Source organism: Haliotis asinina, chromosome 7 (genome assembly GCF_037392515.1).
Source record: "Haliotis asinina isolate JCU_RB_2024 chromosome 7, JCU_Hal_asi_v2, whole genome shotgun sequence".
NCBI lineage: Eukaryota > Metazoa > Mollusca > Gastropoda > Lepetellida > Haliotidae > Haliotis > Haliotis asinina.
Genome location: NC_090286.1, coordinates 62,395 through 88,009, shown reverse-complemented (window position 1 = coordinate 88,009; position 25,615 = coordinate 62,395). Strand labels below are relative to the sequence as shown.

Below are 25,615 nucleotides of genomic sequence, written 5' to 3'. Positions count from 1 at the left end.
CTGTAATTAGCAAGAGGTACCATTTTTGGTTCTGACTGATATATCTACCAAGTTTTGCAGAAAAGTACTGAACGGCTTTTGAGTTCTGCTCCGGAAACGAACCCCATCCCTCCATTTTGAAACTAAGTCCAAAACGTTTCCATGGAAACCAAGAGATTCATAAATCAAGAGCAAAAGCTACCACTTTGGGATCTGCCAAACATAGCTACCAAGTTTTACTGACAGATATTAGGAAGTTTTTGAGTTGTGCTCCAGAAATGAAGCCCATCCCTCCATTTTGAAACTAAGTCCACAACGTTTCCATGGAAACCAAGAGATTCATAAATCAAGAGCAAAAGCTACCACTTTGGGATCTGCCAAACATAGCTACCAAGTTTTACTGACAGATATTAGGAAGTTTTTGAGTTGTGCTCCGGAAATGAAGCCCATCCCTCCATTTTGAGACAAAGTCCAAAACATTGGGACTGAAACTTACATCTACCAAGTCTTGCAGAAAAATATTGAACGGTTTTTGAGTTCCACTCTGGAAATGAAGGCCATCTTTCACTTCTTAGACAAAGTCCGAAACGTTTCCATGGAAACCGAGAAAATAATAAATAACACAACCCTGTAAACAGGAAAAGGCACCAGTTTGGGGTCTGCCACACATACGAGGGGATGTCAATAAGTTTTGAGCCTTGCATAGAAAAACACAAAATACTGGTATGAACCACATTTATTTTTCAACATAGTCCCCTTGTGAGTCAAGACACTTGTTCCATCTTTTCTGCCAGTCGCTGATGCCATCTCTGTAGAAGGCGCCATTTTGGTCCTCAAACCAAGCCTCAGTAGCAGCAATAAGCTCATTATCATCCTGAAATCTATGACCACGCAAGTGTTTCTTAAGATTTGGGAACAGATGGTAATCACTTGGTGCCAGGTCTGGAGAGTAGGGGTGATGCGGCAAGATTTCGTACCAGCATTCCTGGACAGCAGCGGCTGCAACGCGAGAGGTGTGTACTGGAGCATTGTCTTGATGTAGAAGAAAACCACGTCTGATCTTGCCCCAGCGCTTCTCCTTGATTGACTTTCACATTTGCCTCAACCAGATAGCGTAATATTCCCCATTCATTGTTCTTCCTTTTGGTAAGTAATCTATGTGGATGACGTCTTTGCTATCCCAGAAGACTGTCGCCATTACCTTCTGCACTGATCTTGAGGCTTTGAACTTTTTGGTCCTGGGAGAAGTGACATGTTTCCATTCCATGGATTCTTGTTTGCTCTCAAGATCATAGTGGTGGATCCAGGTTTCATCACAGGTTACAAGCCTTAAGTGAAAATCTTCTGGATTCTTGTTGTATCTGGTTGGCATGGAGTTGCTTATGGTGACCCTTGTTTGCTTCATTTCATCTGTAAGCATTCTTGGCACCTATCTTGCGCACACCTTAGACATGACGAGATGTTCATGAAGAATTGTCTCGATGGATCCGTGTGAAATGCCTGTGGTCTCCTCTAACTCGTGGAGAGTGATTGGACGATTTTCCAGCACAAGTCTATGCACTCTGTCAATGTTTTCCTGACTAGTGCTTGTTGTTGGGCGACCTGGACTGGGGTCATCTTCAAGACTCTCTCTACCATGCTTAAATTCATTGGCCCATCGTTTGATGGTAGCAGATGAAGGGGATGACTTCCCATAAACTGCTGAAAGCCTTTCTTCAGTGTTCTTCGCCGAGTTTCCTTCAAGAACCAAAAACTTAATTACTGCTCTATACTCAATTGTATTCATTTTCACTGCTGTGAGGGGGGTCTCTTTCTGTCAATGTGAGCTGTTCAATAACTTCTGAGAGTAGGATGCCAAAACTGATATATCATATCAGCTACACCCCAAGGTTCAATGTCGTACCATAGGCTGTGACACCTGGGTATGAAAAATGCTCAAGGCTCAAAACTTATTGACATCCCCTCGTATCTATCAAGTTTTGCAGGAAAATATTGAACGTTTTTTGAGGTCTGCTTGGGAAAAGAAGCCCATCCCTCCATTTTGGAACTAAGTCCAAAACGTTTCCATGGAAACCAAGATATTCATAAATCAAAAAACTTGTAAAGAGCAAAAGCTACCACTTTGGGATCTGCTAAACATATCTACCAAGTTTTACTGAAAGATATTAGGAAGTTTTTGAGCTGTGCTCCGGAAACGAAGCCCATCCCTCCATTTTGAGACAAAGTACGAAACGTTTCCATGGGAACTTAGAAAATGATAAATCACAAAAACCTGTAAACACCAAAAAGCACCACATTGGGGTCTGCCACACATATCTACCAAGTTTTACTACAGATATTAGGAAGTTTTTTAGTTGTGCTCCAGAAACGAAACACACCTGTCAATTTGAGACTATGTCCGAAACGTTTCCATGGAAACTGAGGAATTGATAAATCACAAAAACCTGCACCACTTTAGGTTCTGATTCATATATCTACCACGTTTTGCAGAAAAATATTGAACTGTTTTTGAGTTCTGCTCCAGCCCACTCCACCATTAGACTAACACCAAAATGTTCCATGGAAAAACAAAAAAACCCAAAAATGCCAAAAATCTGTCTAATAGCAAAAGGCACAACCATAGGTTCAGATTATTATATGTATCAAGTTTGGTCTGAAAGTATTGAACGGTTTAACCTATGAAGGTCTGTATGGTTTTTTTTTGTTTTTTGTAAATGTTTTAACAGCAGAATGTTTTGCAGAATATTGAAAAATAGGGTGTAGAATTTGCTTAAATTTGCTGTGGAATTCTTGAAGGTTACATATTCTATAACAGGGTACAAATGCAAAATCACTTGCTGACATCGTTATAAATGAGACCCCGTCATTAAAACTGTTATTTTCAATCTTTAATTACCTTAAATCGACCTTCTCGTCAGCAGTGCACAATTCTCAGCCGCAAACGAAATTTCAACCAATCAGAGCGGCGCGTCTCCATGACGTAATGGTAGGTATTAAATGAGGGTCTATGCAGTATTCATCTACATTTCAGGGGTTAAACTATTTGGTTTACAGGTTTGTACAAACCTGAAATCGCGAAAGCTGTTGAGAAAAATGAAAGCTATCTGTTCTCACAATCTACTATAATTTAGTTTTGTCTCCTGCTTTGCCTAGTTTTCGAGTTACAACCCTTGTTTTCATAGACGATTCTGTCAAAATCACTTGGTGTTGCTAGGTTGTAATCCGTGTTAGGTGGTGTAAACCTATTTATTTGTCATCATTCACTTGATGCTCAGTTAATGAATTTATAACAGGTATAATTAGTGGTAACGTCACTTAGATTACCCAACAAAGGTCCCCATTTGGCATTTCTTTAGTCTGGATCGATCAAAGGATTAACTGATAACACGCTGATTGATTAATTAGTTTTATGGGGATTTAAATGGGGGATTTGTCAAAAGGTAGTGTTTATGTATGTACATTTACTAATCTATACTGAATACACTCTGTCGTGTCTGTGTCTATGTAAAACAACACCCTTCTTTCAAAGGATTAACTGCCAATACATTGATTAATTGCTCATTATTGGCTAACTAAATAACTTTTTAAAAAGAATGACGCACATTATGCAATTAGTTGCTAGATGTGCTATCTTGGGTAACCAATGAAACTATACAACAATGTGAAAAACCTGAAACGATACATCAGGGTTTCATATATTGGACTGTTAACTCATTAAGGCCGAGAGACGCATATGTGAAGCAAATTAATTAGCTTCTCACAGCGAGAGCCGCGTATCGGAGGTTTTTATAACGATACGCGGCTCTCGCTGTGAGAAGCTAATTAATTAAAAAAAAAGCACCTCTTATTCAGCGAGTGCCGCGTATTGGGGGTGATGAAAAGCACCTCCCATTCAGCGAGAGCCGCATATTGGGGGTTTTAAATTTTACATTCGTATTGCATCTATTATTTCAATCAATTTAGCAGTAATGGTCAAAGATAAGCTTTTCTTACGAGAGAGGTTACTTTCTGTGTTAATCAGAAGAACTATTAATGTGTTTTGATAACAATTGCTTGCAATTTCGGGGGCTTATACTGGCAGATGAACACATGTCTGAGAGAAAGGGGATTATGAGATGTTGTTACGGGAGGTAAGTGTTTGTTACTCGTCATTGGGAGTGAATATTAAGATACTATGTTTGAACATTGATTGCATTAACGGTGACAAGGTTACAAAACCTTCTTCTAAATTAAATCATTCATTCATTCATTTTGTGGAGTCCATTGTCAATCTTCTGAAATTTGTTTGCTGTCAAAACAAATATAAGCATGTCCATCTTCATAAATATTTGGGGAGATTCAACTGCAAGTGTATAGATCACAATAAATCAGCATCGTGTAACTTATTTCAATTCTATAATACGTGTACATGAATTATGATATCTATTTGTAACAATGTGCAGATTATATTGAAATGTTCAGCAAGCCAATAATATTCTCCACTCAATGGTTGGATTGGGTTATCCGGGGTAAAAATGATCGGAATGTAGCGCTTTGAGCGCTTTAAAGAAAAATAAACTCGTCAAAGTGCTTGTTAGTCCACATGTAGATTTCAGGCATCCTTACGATTACGTATGTTCACGATATACAAACTTTTTCATGCTAGAGTTTATAAAACCGAAATCCAGCATATCGATTAGTCAACGATCAAACCAATAAGTCAATCTGTATCCAAGCTGTCTAGTGACCGAACGTGCTCTTCAGAAATTTAACCCACGCCCCATCACCTGTCATTTCCTATGTGACAGGTATCTCATAATACGATTGGTCATAGATAACAAATCAGCCACTATATTGAACAGTTGAGATACAAAACATCCTATTCTCCTATTCGGGAACATTGATGACGCCCATCCCATGACCCCTTGTCTTATGTATGTGCAAGATATAGCATTATGCAATATGCATACATGTATGTTCGAGTGATGACGTATATTTTCTGCGTTAAATCTCGATGAATCTAGATGCTTATTAGTTGAAGATAATTAGGCATGTGCGAAAATTCTTCTTTAATGCCACTGACATAGATGTTTTGAACAATTTAACCTCATACAATGATATGAGAGGGACACTTTTTTATAAATTATATCTTACATACAAAGAATACAAACATGTGTTTAGAAAATACACATGCACCAAGATTATTAGGCATGTGCGTAAATTCTTCTTTACTGCCATTGACACGGTGTTTTGAACAATTTAACCTCACCAAATACACACGCCACCAAAAGTCTACAAGAGAAAGTGTAATAAAATTACGTAAAACGTTACAAATATGACATGTATTCACTCCTGCTTTCTTTCAACATATACCTTTACAAAGCAATTAAACAATTAAACAATCAGGACTTGGTCGTATGACGAGACAGTTTCCTGTAATCTCCGAAACCTGCCAGGGATATCAGGCGTGAACAGCCCTAATTAGTCTCGCCACAGCCAGCCAGGCAATCAGCACGGGGTCCAGGTGTTGAGCAGTAAAGTGGCTCTCGGGCTTAATGAGTTAAAAGACACATCACTTGGGAAATCAGCAGATGAATTATATATCACTTGTTTTTGTGGATATTGATGGATACATTCGTCGAAGAAGGTAATAGAAAGACATTGCTTCTGTAAATTTAATTTTAATATTTGCATTTTTGTTTTTAATAAGTTGTCGTAGCTTTCAACAGAATCATTGTTTTTGTCGTCAAGGGTAATGATGCAGATGACATACACTGTATGCGAATTATGATTCATATACGAAAACTATGAAATGTCTACATATTACATTTCTGTTATACATTCGCAGATCGCTTCTTTTTATTAAGTTTCAAAATGCATACAAGTATGATTATAAAGTAATTAGGATTATGAGACCAAGTATAAAGACGTATATTGACAAGTGTCTACATACTGGTGAGTGAACGTTACAAACCAAGTAAATTTAGCAAGTGAAGACATTTATCGCGCAGTATTTTCACTTCGACCCCGACCTCGCTTAGGTTGTGTTACAGGTTGTGTCATGCAAACTCCTTCTGGTAATGATTCAAATACATATTTATGTAGTTTTGATTTTCTAACTTGAAGAGAACAAACCATACATATCTCATTAATTGAAATGGATTTGACTTCACGATTTTCAAAAATGGCAGTGCCCTGTCTTGGCATGAATACTATTTAAGTTTGTTTTCACCGACTTACAAAAGCAAAATGACTTTCTACTGGTTGTAAAATATGTATTTTATTGATGGACAATAGGATTTTGCATGATATTGCTTATAACATAACAATTTCACTCTTGGAAGTGAGGTGGAGGTCAATATAACATTGCTTGCAATATAAATCTCACTTTGACCCCAACCTTGTTTCCTTGGAAGAAGTCTGTGTGTTAAAAGTTGTGTCATGCAAAATCCATTTGGACTTGATAAAAATGCATATTTAACTACTAGTAGAAAGTAGATTTGATTTTCTACGTTGTTAGTTTCGTTTGGTTTCGTTTGCGGGCAAGAGAGAAGCAGACGGCTTTCTAGCAACTTTTAAGCGCTTGGTATTAATTAACCACAAGGTTTTTTTTTTAAAAAATGGTGTTTCGTTTATGATTAACCAAAAGTCTTTCATATGCAGTGATAAAAAGAGTACCAAAAAATTGAGTTTAGTGGTCCTGTGAAAACTTTGCCACAGAATCCACGAGGGACTGACAGAAGTAATTCTATCTTGACATCTGCCTGTAGATGTGGACAATCCCTCGGAGGACTCCTTGTGGAGGGAGAGTTGCCTTAACTAACCTGAGCCAGTTGTATGTAGATGTGTACAATCCCTCGGAGAACTCCTGGGTCCTTGTCACACAAGGCTCTCTGGAAGTCAGCGTGGGCATGGATCAGCATGTTGGGAGCTTTCAGATAGAACTGATGCAGACAGTGTGCTGCCTTTACCCGCACCAGTTCTCTGAAACACACACAACAATGTCAAGAGTGTCTTGTACATACCGCTGATGTTTCCCCAACAGTAGAGGTAGGAACATGGGGTGTGTGATGTGTGAGTGGTATGTACATACTAGTGATGTTTCCCCAACTGAAGAGGTAGGAACATGGGGCGTGTGATGTGTGATGTGTGATGTGTGAGTGGTATGTACATACCGGTGATGTTTCCCCAACAGTAGAGGTAGGAACATGGTGTGTGTGATGTGTGATGTGTGAGTGGTATGTACATACTAGTGATGTTTCCCCAACAGTAGAGGTAGGAACATGGGGCACGTGATGTGTGAGTGGTATGTACATACTAGTGATGTTTCCCCAACAGTAGAGGTAGGAACATGGGGTGTGTGATGTGTGATGTGTGAGTGGTATGTACATACCAGTGATGTTTCCCCAACAGTAGAGGTAGGAACATGGGGCACGTGATGTGTGAGTGGTATGTACATACTAGTGATGTTTCCCCAACAGTAGAGGTAGGAACATGGGGTGTGTGATGTGTGAGTGGTATGTACATACCAGTGATGTTTCCCCAACAGTAGAGATAGGAACATGGGGTGTGTGATGTGTGAGTGGTATGTACATACTAGTGATGTTTCCCCATCAGTAGAGGTAGGAACATGGGGTGTGTGATGTGTGATGTGTGAGTGGTATGTACATACTAGTGTGATGTTTCCCCAACAGTAGAGATAGGAACATGGGGTGTGTGATGTGTGACTGGTATGTACATACCAGTGATGTTTCCCTAACAGTAGAGATAGGAACATGGGGCACGTGATGTGTGATGTGTGAGTGGTATGTACATACCGGTGATGTTTCCCCAACAGTAGAGGTAGGAACAGGGGTGTGTGATGTGTGAGTGGTATGTACATACCGGTGATGTTTCCCCAACAGTAGAGGTGGGAACATGGTGTGTGTGATGTGTGAGTGGTATGTACATACTAGTGATGTTTCCCCAACAGTAGAGGTAGGAACATGGTGTGTGTGATGTGTGAGTGGTATGTACATACTAGTGATGTTTCCCCAACAGTAGAGGTAGGAACATGGGTGTGTGATGTGTGAGTGGTATGTACATACCAGTGATGTTTCCCCAACAGTAGAGATAGGAACATGGGGCACGTGATGTGTGATGTGTGAGTGGTATGAACATACCGGTGATGTTTCCCCAACAGTAGAGGTAGGAACAGGGGTGTGTGATGTGTGAGTGGTATGTACATACCGCTGATGTTTCCCCAACAGTAGAGGTGGGAACATGGTGTGTGTGATGTGTGAGTGGTATGTACATACCAGTGATGTTTCCCCAACAGTAGAGGTAGGAACATGGTGTGTGTGATGTGTGAGTGGTATGTACATACCAGTGATGTTTCCCCAACAGTAGAGGTAGGAACATGGGGCGTGTGATGTGTGATGTGTGATGTGTGAGTGGTATGTACATACTAGTGATGTTTCCCCAACAGTAGAGGTAGGAACATGGTGTGTGTGATGTGTGAGTGGTATGTACATACCAGTGATGTTTCCCCAACAGTAGAGGTAGGAACATGGTGTGTGTGATGTGTGAGTGGTATGTACATACCAGTGATGTTTCCCCAACAGTAGAGGTAGGAACATGGGGCGTGTGATGTGTGATGTGTGATGTGTGATGTGTGAGTGGTATGTACATACTAGTGATGTTTCCCCAACAGTAGAGGTAGGAACATGGTGTGTGTGATGTGTGAGTGGTATGTACATACCGGTCATGTTTCAGCTTCTCCAACACTAGGGGCAGAAACATGGGGATGTTCTCTGCGTTGAGGAGTTGACTGGCAGCAGTGATGCTCATGCAGTTGTCTAACAAGCTGCTGCTCTTCATGTCCTTAACAGAATGCATTTCAAAAGAAATGAAAATGATGACTAGTCAAGAAAATACTTTTCTGTTGACAGCAAGATGGAATGACCAAGAACAATGCACAAAGACACTAGAGATTCATAGACTACTGAATAAATCACCTTCTGTATCGTGTTGATGAGGAGGACCAGCATCTCATGGTTCTCATGCAGCAACAGGCACGACATCAAGTACCCTGCAACACATCAACCTATGCAAACGCTCATGTCCCACATACAGTGCACACAACCAAAACAAGGTTTGTTGTAACTGTAGTTCATTATACTTATACAAACTGTGGTCAAGTGCAAAGAAAGTTGATTATATCCGTTGGTTAGTCAGAAATGAATGCATCATAAACATTGCTTAGTTTATATGTATCTATAAAGTCCATGCCCAGGACTGTACTGACATCTGGATTCTACTTCCCTGGGCTGTACAGTTAACTGACCCCTTGTATTCAAGACCCCAGGGCTGTACTGACCCCTTATATTCTACGTAACAGGGCTGTACCGACCTTCGTGACCTGCTCCCCAGGGATCTACTGACCCCATGTATTCAAATAATAATAATAATAATGTACGCCTCTCCGTGGTGGGCCTAGATAGAGAATTTTATTCCCTGAACTGAACGTGCATCATCCAGTTAGGGCTGACCCCGAGGAGCTGGTTTTCTTACTGGGTTACAGCAAGACAAGAAGAATTCAATCTTTCACTTCCGCAGCCCAGTCAGCCTTCCTCCAGTAGTCAAACCAACCTTACTGGAGATGGGATTTGCCCCAGGGGAAGGCACAGAACCCAAGCAAGAATATCTTGGTCAAAACATCTCAAATCCACACTACTGGAGTGTGCGATGGCGACTGGATGGCCTGATAATCCACATATTAATGGCAAGTCGCTGAAGCTGCATTGGGACAATGCCATGCCCATGTATGCTTACCTGAGGGAGCAAAATCTACGAGATCAACTCCGGCGGCTAAAACATCTTATGCCCCGTGAGCCAGTTCAATCCACAACTGGTGCCCGTCAGGAACCTTTGCAAGAGCAAAGTGCTCAAGTGGCAGCTGACCCCAAACTTCTGATGGACGTCCGCGTCAACCTCTTTCCTCTTCCTGATGGAAACTCTTCTCAGAAAGAGCCAATTGGCCCCGAAATTTTGACCCTCACTCTTCCTCTTTTTCAGTTGCAGGCCTTACCGAAAATCCTGTGTACATTTTGTTTACATGTATTTATGAGGAAATTTGTGATTTACCTTTAGAGAAACGGAGGCCAGTTAAACAACTAAACGTGTCTTTTCCCCAAAATGAAATTGATTTACTTAATGAAATTATCTCTCTAAAACTCCCTGCGGACTGTTCATTACATGAAGTAAATTGTTATGTCTATGCTGCCGCTTGAACTTTGGAGGAACTTCACACAGTTTCCAAAGAACAATCTCCCAATACTAAGAACAATAAACCAAGAAAAAAACGGTTTCAAGTAAAATTAAGAGAAAGTAGAAAATATATTTCCTGGATAGAACTGTGCCTGAAATCTTACATCAGGGAATCCCATGTCTAAACGACAAAAGGCAATCTGGAGAAAATTAAAATTACAGTACAAGACAACTAAAGAAAAGGTACTTTTCCAAATTGTCGATTCCCTTAAGGCAAAAATAAAAGTTTGGACTGGGAAAAGAAACAAATTTATCAAACAAAATACACTTTTCAAAAATAATGAAAAGCAATTCTATAGGCAACTTAAAACAAGTGGTGATGGTGAGCATAATAAACAGATTCCCATGGCTGCCAATGAAAGGTTCTGGAAACAGTTGTGGTCTGTACCCGGCAACTGTAACCTGAAGGCACCATGAGTCAGTGATTATGACCATGCAATGCATGAGAAAGTAACTAGGTCGTTTGTCTGTTACATCTCACCAGATTGCCTGAAAAGTGTCATTAAAAAGTCCAAATCTAATACAGCGCCACTGCCTGATGGAATTCGAAACCGGTATTGGAAACTGTTTACCTGTGTCCAAACACCATTACTTCACTGTTTTAATTCTCTTGTGGGCACAGATGATGTTCCTCCATGGTTCTGCAAAGGTCGCACAATACTCCTTCCCAAAAAAGGAGACTTGACTGATCCCAAAAATTTCTGCCCTATCACATGTCTAAATACTCAATACAAATTATTCACAGGGTGTTTGACAAACCTCGTGTCATGTTACTGCTCTTCCAATGAGATAATTTACAGAGAGCAGAAGGGGGCGAGAAAGGGATGTTGGGGGTGCAAGGATCAACTTCTTGTACAGAAAATGATTTTTGAAGAGGATAAAACATACCACCGCAACCTCTCCATGTGCTAGATTGACTACAAAAAGGCATACAACTCTGTCCCTCACGAATGGATTCTGAAGTCTCTTCAGTGTATTGACCTCCCTGAACGACTGCTTGATTTACTCAAGTCTTTAATGAGTTGCTTGTAGACTTAACTTGAGATGTACTCGCAAGGGCTGGTGCAGACTTCGGAATCTATTCCTATCAGAAAGGGACTATTTCAGGGGGACTCCTTTAGTCCTTTGCTTTTTTGTCTCTCTAAATCCTTTGAGTTTTCTCCTCAACAGGGAAGAAGGGTACCATCCCGGACCTCCTCAGCACAGATCCCCAACACCTCTTACTCATCTCCTCTACATGGATGACATCGAGCTCCTTGCCAAAGGAGAGACCAATGTGAAAGAACAGGTTCTCCTTGTCGAGTCCTTCTCTAATGATATTGGCATGACATTTGGACTCGAAAAATGTAATACTCTTCATTTGAAACATGGCAAGGCAACTAATGATGGATCAGTCAAATTACAAGGGGGAGGAGTTATTGAGCATCTTGTGGAAGATCAGGCCTACACCTATCTTGGAATGCAAGTTCGAGACAAGCTCCAGAATGAGCAGATTCAAGATAAACTTCGGGCCGAGTATAAATCTTGTTTAAAGAAAATCTGGAGCTCAGAGCTAAATGCTGGAAACAAGGTCAAAGCCACCAATACATTTGCTGTGCCAGTCCTCTCCTATTCCTTTGGAGTAGTTGACTGGACAAAACAAGACATCCAGGGTCTTGACCGCCTGACCAGAAGGATCATGTCTGATAACAGAGCACACCACCCTCGTTCCTCTCTTAATCGTTTATACATGCCAATCAATTCTGGAGGTCAGGGTTTGATTAATGTGGAAGCTCTTCATGATAGAATTCTATTGTGCACTTCTGCACATATTTATTTATCGGATGATCCTCTGGTGATGCACGTCAAGACTCATGGTGAAAGCAAGGAATTCCACAGCTATTTTAAGCGTGCCAAGGTTGTTGGACACAATCTGAAATTTGAAGCTGATTTTGCTCATGGTGATGTACTGCTGGACGGTACAGCGATGGGAGTAAACCAGGTGAAGTCCTTCACCATGTCTGCTCAGAGCCGGTCCTTTGTGGAGAAGTTGTCTGAGAAGCCACTGCATCGCGTGTACATGCAGTGTGTGGAACAGAACAGCAATCCAACCAACTCCTTCGCCTGGATGAAGTCGGCTGGTCTCAAATGTGAAACCAAGGGCTTCCTTTTTGCTGCTCAGGACCAGTCACTTCCCTCTCGCAATCGCCAGAATGTTATTCTTAAAGAAAATATCAATATGAAATGTCGTCTTTGCAATGAATTCACACAGACTGTCCAACACCTTGTCAGTGGATGCCCTTCCTTGGCACAAACAGCATATCTTAAAAGACATGATGGCATGGCTCGCTGCTTTTATTATCGTCTCCGCCATGCCTGTGGCTTTGACTCCGAGGTCCATCCATGGTACAACCCTGAACATGTCCAGGGCGTCCTGGAAAATGATGCTTTCAAACTTCTCTGGAATAGGCCAATATACAGCCTGAGACGAATTCCAGCCAACAAACCTGATCTTGTTCTTTTTGATAAACCAATGAAATTATTTATATCATAGAACTTTCTGTCCCTTTTGACAGCAATGTGATTGGCAAGATTCAGGAAAAGCATGATAAATATGCGGACCTCGCCTTTGAAATTTGTCGCCTGCATCCCAAGTACACTGTCATCAGGCTCCCCATTGTTCTCGGTACCCTTGGTTTGGTACCTCCTCATCTCTTGGCGCAGATGAGGAGAGTGCCCGTGTTCTCCAACGGGAGCACAGCCCTTCTGACAATCTGGGTAATGCAGAAGGCTGCAGTGTTGGGGAGCCTCCATATTCTCCGAAAAGTTCTTGGTGGGTTCGACTAGGCAGTGTTTCCTGGGAGAAGTCCCATTCGCTGTCTGGGCTGCGTGTAGAGGGGGTGAGGGCCCTTAGCTGATGATGAGCTTTACCAGCCTGACTGTGCCAGGATCACCCAAACCCTCTCTGCTGCATTTCAATCTTAATCTGTAAAACATAATAATAATAATAATAATAACAACAACTATAATTCACTTATATAGAGCCTAGTATCCATCCAACTAGTTGCTCACTGGATGCTGTATTCAGAGACACATTATTATTATTCTGGATAACCCAAGCTGCCAAGCTTAAGCGTTTGAAGGTTATAGTCACATGGCTTTATCTCACCAAGTACCCACTTTCTGCTTGGTGAACAGAGGCAATTTTTTTAACAAACTCACTTGCCTAAGGTGAAACCACATGTACCACATGTGCTTCATTGTGGGGCAGGACTTAAGTTCTGGTAACTTTCAGGAGTCAAGCTGCCAAACAGTCACCCCACGGACTACCCGAGCTCAACGGTGCTTAACTCCAACCGACTTGTGACCTGACCACTCACGACTCACCACCACAAAATCCCCAGGGCTGAACTGACTCTGTGTATTCTAATCCTCAGCGTTGTACTGACACTTGTATTCTACTTCCCAGTAGCTGACCGTACGTATGCATTTCCCAGGGCTGAAGTGGCCCAGTGTATTCAAATCCCCAAGGCTGTACTGATCCAGTGTATTCATATACCCAGGGCTGTACTGACCCCATGTATTCAAATCCCCAGGGCTGTACTGACCCATGTATTCTACTCCCCTGGGTTGTTCAGACCCCATGTATTCAAATCCCCAGGTCTGTACTGACCCTTGTGTTCTACTCCCCTGGGCTGTTTTGACCTCGTGCATTCTGACGCTGTGTATGCTACTCTTCAGGGCTTTACAGGCCCCATGTATTCTGACCCTGTGTATGCTACTCTTCAGGGCTGTACTGACCCTGTGTATGCTACTCTTCAGGGCTGTACTGACCCCATGTATTCTGACCCTGTGTATGCTACTCTTCAGGGCTGTACTGACCCCATGTATTCTGACCCTGTGTATGCTACTCTTCAGGGCTCTACAGGCCCCATGTATTCTGACCCTGTGTATGCTACTCTTCAGGGCTGTACTGACCCTATGTATTCTGACCCTGTGTATGCTACTCTTCAGGGCTCTACAGGCCCCATGTATTCTGACCCTGTGTATGCTACTCTTCACGGCTGTACAGGCCCCATGTATTCTGACCCTGTGTATGCTACTCTTCACGGCTGTACAGGCCCCATGTATTCTGACCCTGTGTATGCTACTCTTCAGGGCTGTACAGGCCCCATGTATTCTGACCCTGTGTATGCTACTCTTCAGGGCTGTACTGACCCCATGTATTCTGACCCTGTGTATGCTACTCTTCAGGGCTGTACTGACCCCATGTATTCTGACCCTGTGTATGCTACTCTTCAGGGCTGTACTGACCCCATGTATTCTGACCCTGTGTATGCTACTCTTCAGGGCTGTACTGACCCCATGTATTCTGACCCTGTGTATGCTACTCTTCAGGGCTGTACTGACCCCATGTATTCTGACCCTGTGTATGCTACTCTTCAGGGCTGTACTGACCTAGTCTCTTGTGTATCCCACCTCCTTGCTGTGCCAGTTTGACCATATGGATGGTGGCGAAGGACACATCGTAGCCAAGGGTCAGGCAGTACAGCAGCCGACTCAAGTTTTCTTTCAGCTGCTAAAGAAAAATTGAATCATGCTTTCATTGTTGACATCTGAGTAAGTCCATCCCTAAAATCAGAGAACCATAGGGGGCAAGGATAGGGGGCGAATACCTACTGTTTTAAAAACGTAAAAAACTATACCATTCAGATACATTAGAGTTACATGAGAGACTTGGGGTGATATCTCTTCACAATAGGACATATGAAAGTACTTAGCTTGCCCAGGTGGGCCACAGGTAGGCTATACACCTAACTCTGTCAGTCACAGCACAGAGTCAGCTACAATAGATCTAGACTGGTACATTATACACTGAGATACGAGGAGATCCACATTCAGTTCCCTGCATACCACATTTAGGAAAGTCCACATTTGGTTCCCTGCATACCACATTTAGGAAAATCCACATTTGGTTCCCTGCATACCACATTTAGGAAAGTCCACATTTGGTTCCCTGCATACCACATTTAGGAAAGTCCACATTTGGTTCCCTGCATACCACATTTAGGAAAGTCCACATTTGGTTCCCTGCATACTACATTTAGGAAAATCCACATTTAGTTCCCTGCATACCACATTTAGGAAAATCCTCATTTAGTTACTGGGCATGCATTAAGGAGACATTTAAATCACAAATTTTAAAAATATGTTATAAAGGATGAAACAAAGTATACATTCACACACAAATAATGCTTTCACTGTGTTAGATTAATCAGAAAAACCATTTGGATGGTGAAACATACTATTGTGCACCACTAAAAAAGATTTACTTCCTTCTGACATTGAGACAAGAACATAAGAATGTTTACATGTACATGTATCAAATTATTTATTACAGTTTTGATACATCATAACATGGACATCAATCAATCAGTCAAACACTCGATGTACTGTCTGGGTACAGTAAAACAATAAAAAATCAGACACTCATTCTGGTTTTAAAAAATCGCCAATGATAGTCTACATAAGCACTCATTTTTTTATTTTTACGTTTGTTTGATTGACTAACAAGTGTTATATGACAGTGTCATTTATTTACATTTGTTTGATTGACTAACAAGTGTTATATGGCAGTGTCATTTATTTATCTGTACATACATGCAGCGTTGATCATCAATAAAGACTTCATACCTGTTGCTTACTCTTCTAGAATGCCTCTTAATAAATATAAAAACATGTTTATCCTTTTTCATTCAACAGAAATACAAACTTTCATGATGTGAGAAGACATATTAATGTGAATACAGAAAGGTATATATTAACGGACTCACGGTGGACTGGTTCATCTGAGAGAATCGCTGCTGCAGGAAGGACAACTCCTTCTTGATGATCAGTTCTTCATCCTGACAAGTGAAACAGTCATCATGACATTCACATGTACGTAACAAGTATAGGGGCCTGAAGACTGTAACAATCATTATCATCATCATCATCATCATCATCATCATCATCGTGACATTTACATGGAGGAGAACAAATTGATAGATCAAGTCCAGGGGCCTGAAGACTGCAACAATCATTATCATCATCGTGACATTTACATGGAGGAGGAAGGACTGATAGATCAAGTATAGGGGCCTGAAGACTGTAACAATCATTATCATCATTGTGACATTTACATGGAGGAGGAAGGACTGATAGATCAAGTATTGCGGCCTGAAGACTGTAACAATCATTATCATCATTGTGACATTTACATGGAGGAAGAAGGACTGATAGATCAAGTATTGGGGCCTGAAGATTGTAACAATCATTATCATCATCGTGACATTTACATGGAGGAGGAAGGACTGATAGATCAAGTACAGGGGCCTGAAGACTGTAACAATCATTATCATCATTGTGACATTTACATGGAGGAGGAAGGACTGATAGATCAAGTATAGGGGCCTGAAGACTGTAACAATCATTATCACCATCGTGACATTTACATGGAGGAGGAAGGACTGATAGATCAAGTATAGGGGCCTGGAGACTGTAACAATCATTATCATCATCGTGACATTTACATGGAGGAGGAAGGACTGATAGATCAAGTATTGCGGCCTGAAGACTGTAACAATCATTATCATCATCGTGACATTTACATGGAGGAGGAAGGACTGATAGATCAAGTATAGGGGCCTGAAGACTGTAACAATCATTATCATCATTGTGACATTTACATGGAGGAGGAAGGACTGATAGATCAAGTATAGGGGCCTGAAGACTGTAACAATCATTATCATCATTGTGACATTTACATGGAGGAGGAAGGACTGATAGATCAAGTACAGGGGCCTGAAGACTGTAACAATCATTATCACCATCGTGACATTTACATGGAGGAGGAAGGACTGATAGATCAAGTATTGGGGCCTGAAGACTGTAACAATCATTATCACCATCGTGACATTTACATGGAGGAGGAAGGACTGATAGATCAAGTATAGGGGCCTGAAGACTGTAACAATCATTATCACCATCGTGACATTTACATGGAGGAGGAAGGACTGATAGATCAAGTATAGGGGCCTGAAGACTGTAACAATCATTATCACCATCGTGACATTTACATGGAGGAGGAAGGACTGATAGATCAAGTATTGGGGCCTGAAGACTGTAACAATCATTATCACCATCGTGACATTTACATGGAGGAGGAAGGACTGATAGATTAAGTATAGGGGCCTGAAGACTGTAACAATCATTATCACCATCGTGACATTTACATGGAGGAAGAAGGACTGATAGATCAAGTATAGGGGCCTGAAGACTGTAACAATCATTATCATCATTGTGACCTTTACATGGAGGAAGAAGGACTGATAGATCAAGTACAGGGGCCTGGAGACTGTAACAATCATTATCATCATCGTGACATTTACATGGAGGAAGAAGGACTGATAGATCAAGTATTGGGGCCTGAAGACTGTAACAATCATTATCATCATCGTGACATTTACATGGAGGAAGAAGGACTGATAGATCAAGTATAGGGGCCTGGAGACTGTAACAATCATTATCATCATTGTGACCTTTACATGGAGGAGGAAGGACTATTAGATCAGAAGACTGTAACAATTTTTATAAATATACTGAACATCATTGAAAACGCACCACCTGTAAATTTTGAAATAAGGCAATAGAATCTTTTGGAAATGGAAAATTAATGGTGGGAATTTTGATAATAACACACTAGATCGTAAATAACGCTCTACAGTAAAAAACGGATCGTTCGAACACATCATCGAACACATCACATGAAAACAACAAAATTCATGCACATCACACACGAAGGGCACAAATTGCATGCAGAAAGCATGCTGTTCAGGGGTATAAATGACCTTCGGCACAAAACCGTTCTCAATTTCGCAGTACTTTCGTAAGTAAAGTTTTTTCGCCATGCCAAGATTGTCACCAGAGGAACGAGAACAGGCCTTGGGTATGTTGCAGGTCGGCGCTTCAAGCAGAAACATTGCACGACGATTTGGGTGTCATCATTCGACCATTCTCAGGCTTGCTAACAGATACCAACAAACAGGAACCAGCAGGGACTGGCAATGCCCAGGTCAGGCACGTGTTACCACCCCTCGTCAAGATCGAGACATTGTACGGCGCCATATTCGGGATCGAACCTTGCCCGCTGCCAGAACCGCCAACGCTGTCCAGGGTCGACGTGGTTTGATCAGCGCTTCCACCGTCCGACGCCGTCTCCGTGCGGCAGGGTTACGTTGTCGACTCCCTTACGTTGGACCCATCCTAACTGACAGGCATCGCCGTGAACGCCGACAATGGGCTGAACAGCATCGTGTGTGGTTGTTACGACGTTGGCATGGTGTGGTGTTCTCCGACGAGTCGCGTTTTCACTTGCGAAATGCTGACGGACGTCTACGGGTATGGCGTCGACGGGGTGAACGTTATCATCAGGATTGTGTTGTGCAAACCGATCGGTGGGGTGGAGGCAGCATTATGGTGTGGGGAGGGATAAGTTATCACCACAGAACCGCTCTGATTGTTTGTCGTGGCAGAGTGAATGCCGTTTACTACCATGGCAACATTCTTCAGAACAACGTCGTTCCCTTCTTTCACCAGCATCAAGATCTGCACACATTTCAACATGACAATGCACGAGCCCACACTGCACGTGTTTCGATACAGTATCTGGCTAACAACAACATTCCTCTACTTCATTGGCCTGCATTGTCACCAGATTTGTCACCCATCGAACACTTGTGGGATTACATCGGCCAACGCCTCGCATGTCGTCCGCAGATCAACAACCTTGGGGAACTCGACAATGCCTTGCAGCAAGAGTGGAATGCAGTGCCTCAGGACTTTATTCAGAGACTTATCCGTTCAATGAGGAGACGTTGCACAGCTTGTGTTGCTGCTAACGGGGGTCATACACGCTACTGACTTTCCATTTTGACCCCATCTTTATTTCATTGTCAGCTGCATTAAATCTTCACTGTTTTGCTTGATTGTTTTTTGCTTCTTTTCTTTATCAAACATTGGTCTACACAAATATGTAAAATTTACATAGATTGCTCACTTCTGCTCTTAGAAATCCACAATTTTAGGGGAGGTGCGTTTTCAATGATGTTCAGTATATATAAGATATTATTTGCTTTTGTGTAACTAGTACATGTTATTGCTTGACTCAAACTTTGGTCCATTTCATATTGGTCAGGCCACAGGTTTGAAGAAGACACAGACAACTTAATGATAGGTGTGGCTGATCAAGTGAAGTGCTATAATCAAAATATTTAGAATTGAAAACTTTAAAATACTTTTGATAAATATTTAAGGAAAATCTGAAGACGAGTTCAGAAGGGTCAATATACTGGGAAAATACAGTGGACTCTGTCAATACCGGCACCACTCTTGACCAAATAAAAATGCCAGTTTTGACAAAGTGCTGGTATAGGCAGTTTGCCTCATGACGCCGACGCACAATTATTGAAAAAGTGATAACCCATTGAAGTTAGTCGAGTGACATTGGGTACGTCAGAATGTAATTTTTTTTATTTTTATAACATTTTTCCAGGTATGTTCAGTTCCTTTTTTGATGGCCATCCCAAAAACAAAATCCTAATCCAGTCTTACATCAGAGATATAAAATGAAGGTTAGTGTACTCTACACACCTTTGTAAAAACACTCTGTGGCTTCCTGTGGACACCATATATATATACCTCTGTAATCATTTACTGACATTCACCTGATGAAGGGTTAAGTATTAGCCCAGAAATGTCGTGCTTAAATAATAAAGAAGTTGCATATCTGTAACCAGAGTCTAGTATCAGGTTAGTGCACATTTAGTTTAACATAATGTACATTGCAGTCCTACTAGTGATGTATTACATGAGTAGTTTTTGTGACAGTTATGTTAGTAACATCATGAATGAAAGAGTTTCTACAATTCATGGTTGTAAATATATAATAGACTGTTATACTTTAACCTTCCTCTTTCCATGTGACACAATGAAGGGGGCCCATTTCCCAACACTCTCTCTCTAATGTTTCTCGGGACCCTGGAGGAGCAATCAACTCACTGAGGAGTGCCGTGCTGCCACAGATCACCATTATGCAACAAAACACTAAATGACCAAAACAAACAATGTCTCTGTTCAGGTCAATTTTCATGCCTTTTCTGCACACAGTATCTTATATGTGTGCTGCAGTAAGATCCCTCCTCAGATGGCTCACACTTCTGAGACATGGGTTTGGAATTCAGTTTCATGATCTAGGGAGAAGATTTTCATTTTCCAGGCAATAGACAAGTAAAATGTTTGGTGTTTGTATCTCATTTTTTGCCATACAGCTATCTTCCTGTACACACAGTACGGGCATTTTTGATTGTACAAAAATTATCTTTCAATGATCATGTGCAGTGAAGGTTACAGACATATATCAAAGTCACAATACTGCCAATATTCTTGTTGCAATAGCTCCCAATGGTTATATTATGTATGTTTGAAGATGATAAGTGATGTGTATATCAGGTTTCATAAACTCTTTGTTACCTGGTGATGAGGTAATGGCAGACAAAGGCTTTATAATAAGCAATGAACTTTATGCATTTATCTAGATATTACTAATCTAAATCTTGACATAATTCTTACATGAATAAATAGTAAATACTGACGATGGTTCTTGAAACATCAAATAATAATAAAAACAGACAACATTAGGGGAATATTTTTGAAAATATTTAAATGCCCTCGGAAGATTTGAAAATGCAGGCAAGTTCAATTTCTGAACACAGGCCTTAAAAGATACATATGTACTAACAGTTTCATGTTAAATACAACTGCACTAAAAAGCCTTTGGTTTTCCTACAAAATTACAATTGCTGACTTACAACTAAGTGCATATGATATTGACATGACCTGGTCATTTCTTTAAACTTTAGTACTTAAAATATTTTTTTTTTATCTGCAATGTTTGTTTAAGTTTAACACATGATATAAAAAATTCTAAAAACGAGATCAAATCGGCTCCGTCTAGATGTTTTGCAACATTATACTTGCTTGAGCAATGTTACAAATAGCACAAACCAGTTTATCATTGCAGCTGCTTATTGACAGCCACAAAATGGCTGGGCCCATGAAATAAGCCGTGGAAAGGTTTATATGCCATTTCACTGAAATTTGGGCCATTTCCATTGTCAGTCTATTAACTGAATTCAATGTTCATAGTTTAGTATCGTATGTACTAACATATCATTGCAAAGAGTCTCAAAGTGAAGTATCTGAAGCAAACGTTACAGAAAGTGCAGCCCTCTAATCTCACTTCAACAAAGACAATGTATCACATGTGTTTGATCCGGCTAAACCTGGTGTCTCAAAAGCACCTTAAACCTCACACTTTGTATCCTGATTTACGTTGAATCCACAGACTCTACCTAATTAGCTCTTACAGAGTCTCAAAACATAGTGTTTGAAACAAACGTGTTGTTAAACGTGAAGCCCAGTGTTCGGTCAACACTTCAAGGGATAATGAAATTAATAACCTGTTATTTACACCTGTATCAAACTTGTTTAATTCATTGTTTCAACTAATTTCAATCATCATACCACAAACTTCGGTGTTATTGAATAGTCGGACATCATTTCTTTATGACGATTTGTATGGATGGGCATGTACTCACTGACAAAATCACAAATGCTAAAATGAGACATATCACTGAATGACCACAAGACTTAACATGTTATGGATATATAATTTGAGCATACGAAAGTATGAAAACACATCCATGGCCATAACATTAATTTTGGTTGTCCAGCTCAGGATCAGTGAGTTTTCCTTTGGTGGAGACTGGCCATGAGCCTCCTCAATTTAAAGATGCACTGTTTACACCTGTCCTCAAAAAGGCATCATTGGATATCGAACAACTAAACTTCTGCCCTATCTAAAATCTGCCACTCATATCCAAGAGAAGGTTGTACCCAAAAGGATACAACATCATCTCAGAAGGCATCACTGGATATCGAACAACTAAACTTCTGCCCTATCTGAAATCTGCCGCTCCTATCCAAGAGAAGATTGTACCCAAAAGGATACAACATCATCTCAGAAGGCATCACTGGATATCGAACAACTAAATTTCTGCCCTATCTGAAATCTGCAGCTCCTATCCAAGAGAAGATTGTACCCAAAAGGATACAAGATCATCTCAGAAGGCATCATTTGTATGAAGTGATTCAGTCTATGGACAAACTGAGACACAATACTGAAACTTAGCCAAACCTATAGAGGTTTTCAATTCTTTGAAGAGGATCTTCTTTGAGGTACATACATGCCTTTTCTGCAGCTGAAAATGTCCATTGACAGTTGTAACAAGAAGACAATATGCTCTTCAATGGCAAAATACTGTTCATGAATATGTCTACTAGTTATGATGATGTCACATGTTTTGGTGTGCATATGGCCAAGTGGAAGGAAAGTATTAAAAGGTTTTAAAGTTCTGCTCCAGAAAGCAGCACAATCACCAAATTCAGTCCATGCCGAACTTGTTGACACAAAAATATTTTATCCACAATTCCAAAAATACGAGAAGTACCCAAGTTGGGTAACAAAATAGTGAATGATTTTACACTTCTGTTCTGGAAAAGAGTACAACCACCAATTTGAGCCAGCGCAGAACGTGTTGCCATGGAAACACAAAAAATATTTTATCCAGAACATCAAAACTAGCAAAAGGCACCAGTACATCACCAGACCAAACTTTGTGCAAAGTTTGGGGAAGAGAAAGTGAATGGTTCTACAGTTCTCCTCCAGAAAAGAACACCCTCACCAATTTCAGTTGAAGTCAAACTTGTTGCCATGGAAACACAAAATGATATTTTATTCAGAATTCCAAAACTGCCAAAAGTACACTACCACACCTATCTATGTGCCAAGTTTGGTGAAGAAACATTGAATGGTTTTTAAGCACTACCACCAATATGAATCAAAGTGCAATGTGTTGCCATGGAAATGCCAAAAATATTTCATTCAGAATTCCAAAACAATTGAGAGGCACTAGTGCACCACCAAACCTAACTATGTGCTAAGTTTGGTGAAGAAATATTGACTGGGTGTTCCAGGTAAGGCAAATGTGCATGGATGCACAGATGGAAACATGGACAGAGTTCATTATTAACCCCAGCAAAACGCATTGCAGGGCTTAAAAGTCTTTTCCACAAAGTATTACCTCTTGACCAACCAGGTACATGCCTACCTCCAAACCATCATTCCTTCTGCTGACAATATACATTAGTCAACAGAATTCGGGGGAGGTGGAGGTCTTGCAACATAGACGATTCTCTTCAAAGAATTGAAAACCAGTATAGGTTTACCAGTAGCTAATTCTTTTTCAGAAGAGTTCCTCCATGGGGTACGTACATACAGACACATGCAAATAGTATTCCCACACTTGACACAATTTCCATAGACTTGCATGTTAATTAAGTTTAGCATAAATAATTTTCATGAAAGTAATTTTCTTAAGATCCATATAAACTTTAGCATATTTGTGGGGAATTATCATACCTGCTATCACATAAATTCTGTTTAATTTTCTGATGCTTAATTATCGAATAGCGACAATTTAATCAAAATCAGGCCCCCCTAAGTAACTGAAGGAATTACAGCAAATTTGAAGGAATTGCATCTCAAATGTAAACAAACGCAGCCCACTCGCGAAACAGTTGCAGCGATATCGGCAGTTTAGTGGTAATAACAGAAACACATCGGCCCTATCGGAAGCAATGTCAATCATAATGCTGGAAACAAGCTTGGCCATCTTCGGAGATTTTTCGGTTGTGAGCGGAAACTCACGCAGCAAAACATGGAGTCGTTGGAAGAAGCACCCGTCTCGGTGAGTTTTGTTTCAGTTCCTACTATTACATTTTTATACTTATCCATCTTTGACCACCCGTGCTGAATGCGTTTAGGTATGAGGTGTTGTCGGGGCAATAGCTTATGTTTTTAGGAAAAGATTGTCACTGTAGAAGAGTGTCACAAGTCATGCCCCTCTAGGTTGTTTACATCTGAACATCGAAGTCGTGCCGATTATGTGTAATGTGCCTGAAAATGTGTACTTTAAGATGGCGGCCTGTGGGATTGTGCATTGTGGAACCATACGTAAGTTGATAAATGTGATGTCATTAGTTAAATAGCGGTCGGAAAATTGAACTGAAATTATGTGCACAAAGCAGAGATGATTTCCAATTTGCCAGTCACATTTTACAAAGAAAAGATCCACCCTAAACTCACTTCATGCAAATTATTCATGCTACACCGAAATAACAGGAAAGTCTATGGAAATTATGTCAAGTGTCCGAATGCTTTTTGCACGTGTCTGTATACTCACAAACACAGACTCCAAGTAGCAGCTTCCATCAGTGAATGAACGTCAAACCCCTCAAGAGGGGGGAAGCTTACATTTTGCAGGAGAAGCTGTGCAAATAACTGACACAGGCCAACGTGAAATAGCTTTTTTATTAACAAGAACCCCAGCCTTCTGCTTCCTGCCACTGTAGAAGCAGAAGAACGACTGGGAACCCATACGGATTCCCTTTATTTTATACCGACTTGCAAACATCCAACAGGAGTGACACACAGGAACGGGTAAGAGTAGGAAGTTCAACAGGAACTGTAACATGAAAAGCATGATCAATCTTAGGGCTGTAACTATCTGGGAGGCGAATACTGGCATGATCAAAATGAAAAACCGTAAGTGGCGGGTCAGCGGACATGGCACAAACATCCCTGACCCAGTTACCAAAGGTAACCACCACGAGAAAAACTGTTTTCCATATCAACAAGAGATGATAGACATGAGGAAGCAGAACTCGACAGCCAATCCCAAGGTGGGTTGTTTTGCCTAAGTGCCAGTCAAGAAGCGCTGTACATGAGGGTGCTGCCACAGAATAGCACCATTGATAGGGGTGTGAAAGATGTAAATAACCAATGAGTATCGATGAATAGTTGAGGTGAACCCTCTTCCCAACAGGCATCAAGGGATATATAGTGTATATGTGTTTTCATGTAATATTTTAATTCCTTGCTTGTATGTTGTGGTAATGTTGTGAAATGCATTTTTCTACCAAAATATTTGTCATAATCATAAATTATTTTTAATGCTTAGATGAATTAAACAACCATCACATACATTCTCTGTCATCTTTTTCTTTCAAATATTGAGAAAATGTCTCATTCGAACTGGTACAGACTGGCACCATTGTCTTGGGATTCATGATAGCAAGAAAAATATATCTAGTTACTGTGTATACCCGCGTATACTGCGACCCCCCTCTACACCCCTTTAAAATGGAGGAT

General features: G+C 40.8%; 1 protein-coding gene across 1 annotated transcript in view; it reads right to left on the bottom strand.

Moving 5' to 3' along the window:
• Nucleotides 1–25,615, bottom strand: part of LOC137291492 (AP-4 complex subunit epsilon-1-like) — a 92,167-nt gene that overhangs the window by 57,571 nt on the left and 8,981 nt on the right. Inside the window, exons 2-6 of the mRNA XM_067822851.1 lie at nt 16,080–16,151; nt 14,704–14,824; nt 8,955–9,028; nt 8,699–8,820; nt 6,783–6,942 (exon numbers count right to left, since the gene is read on the bottom strand). Coding sequence (XP_067678952.1) covers nt 6,783–6,942; nt 8,699–8,820; nt 8,955–9,028; nt 14,704–14,824; nt 16,080–16,151 — 549 coding nt within the window. The remainder of the gene's footprint in view (nt 1–6,782; nt 6,943–8,698; nt 8,821–8,954; nt 9,029–14,703; nt 14,825–16,079; nt 16,152–25,615) is intronic.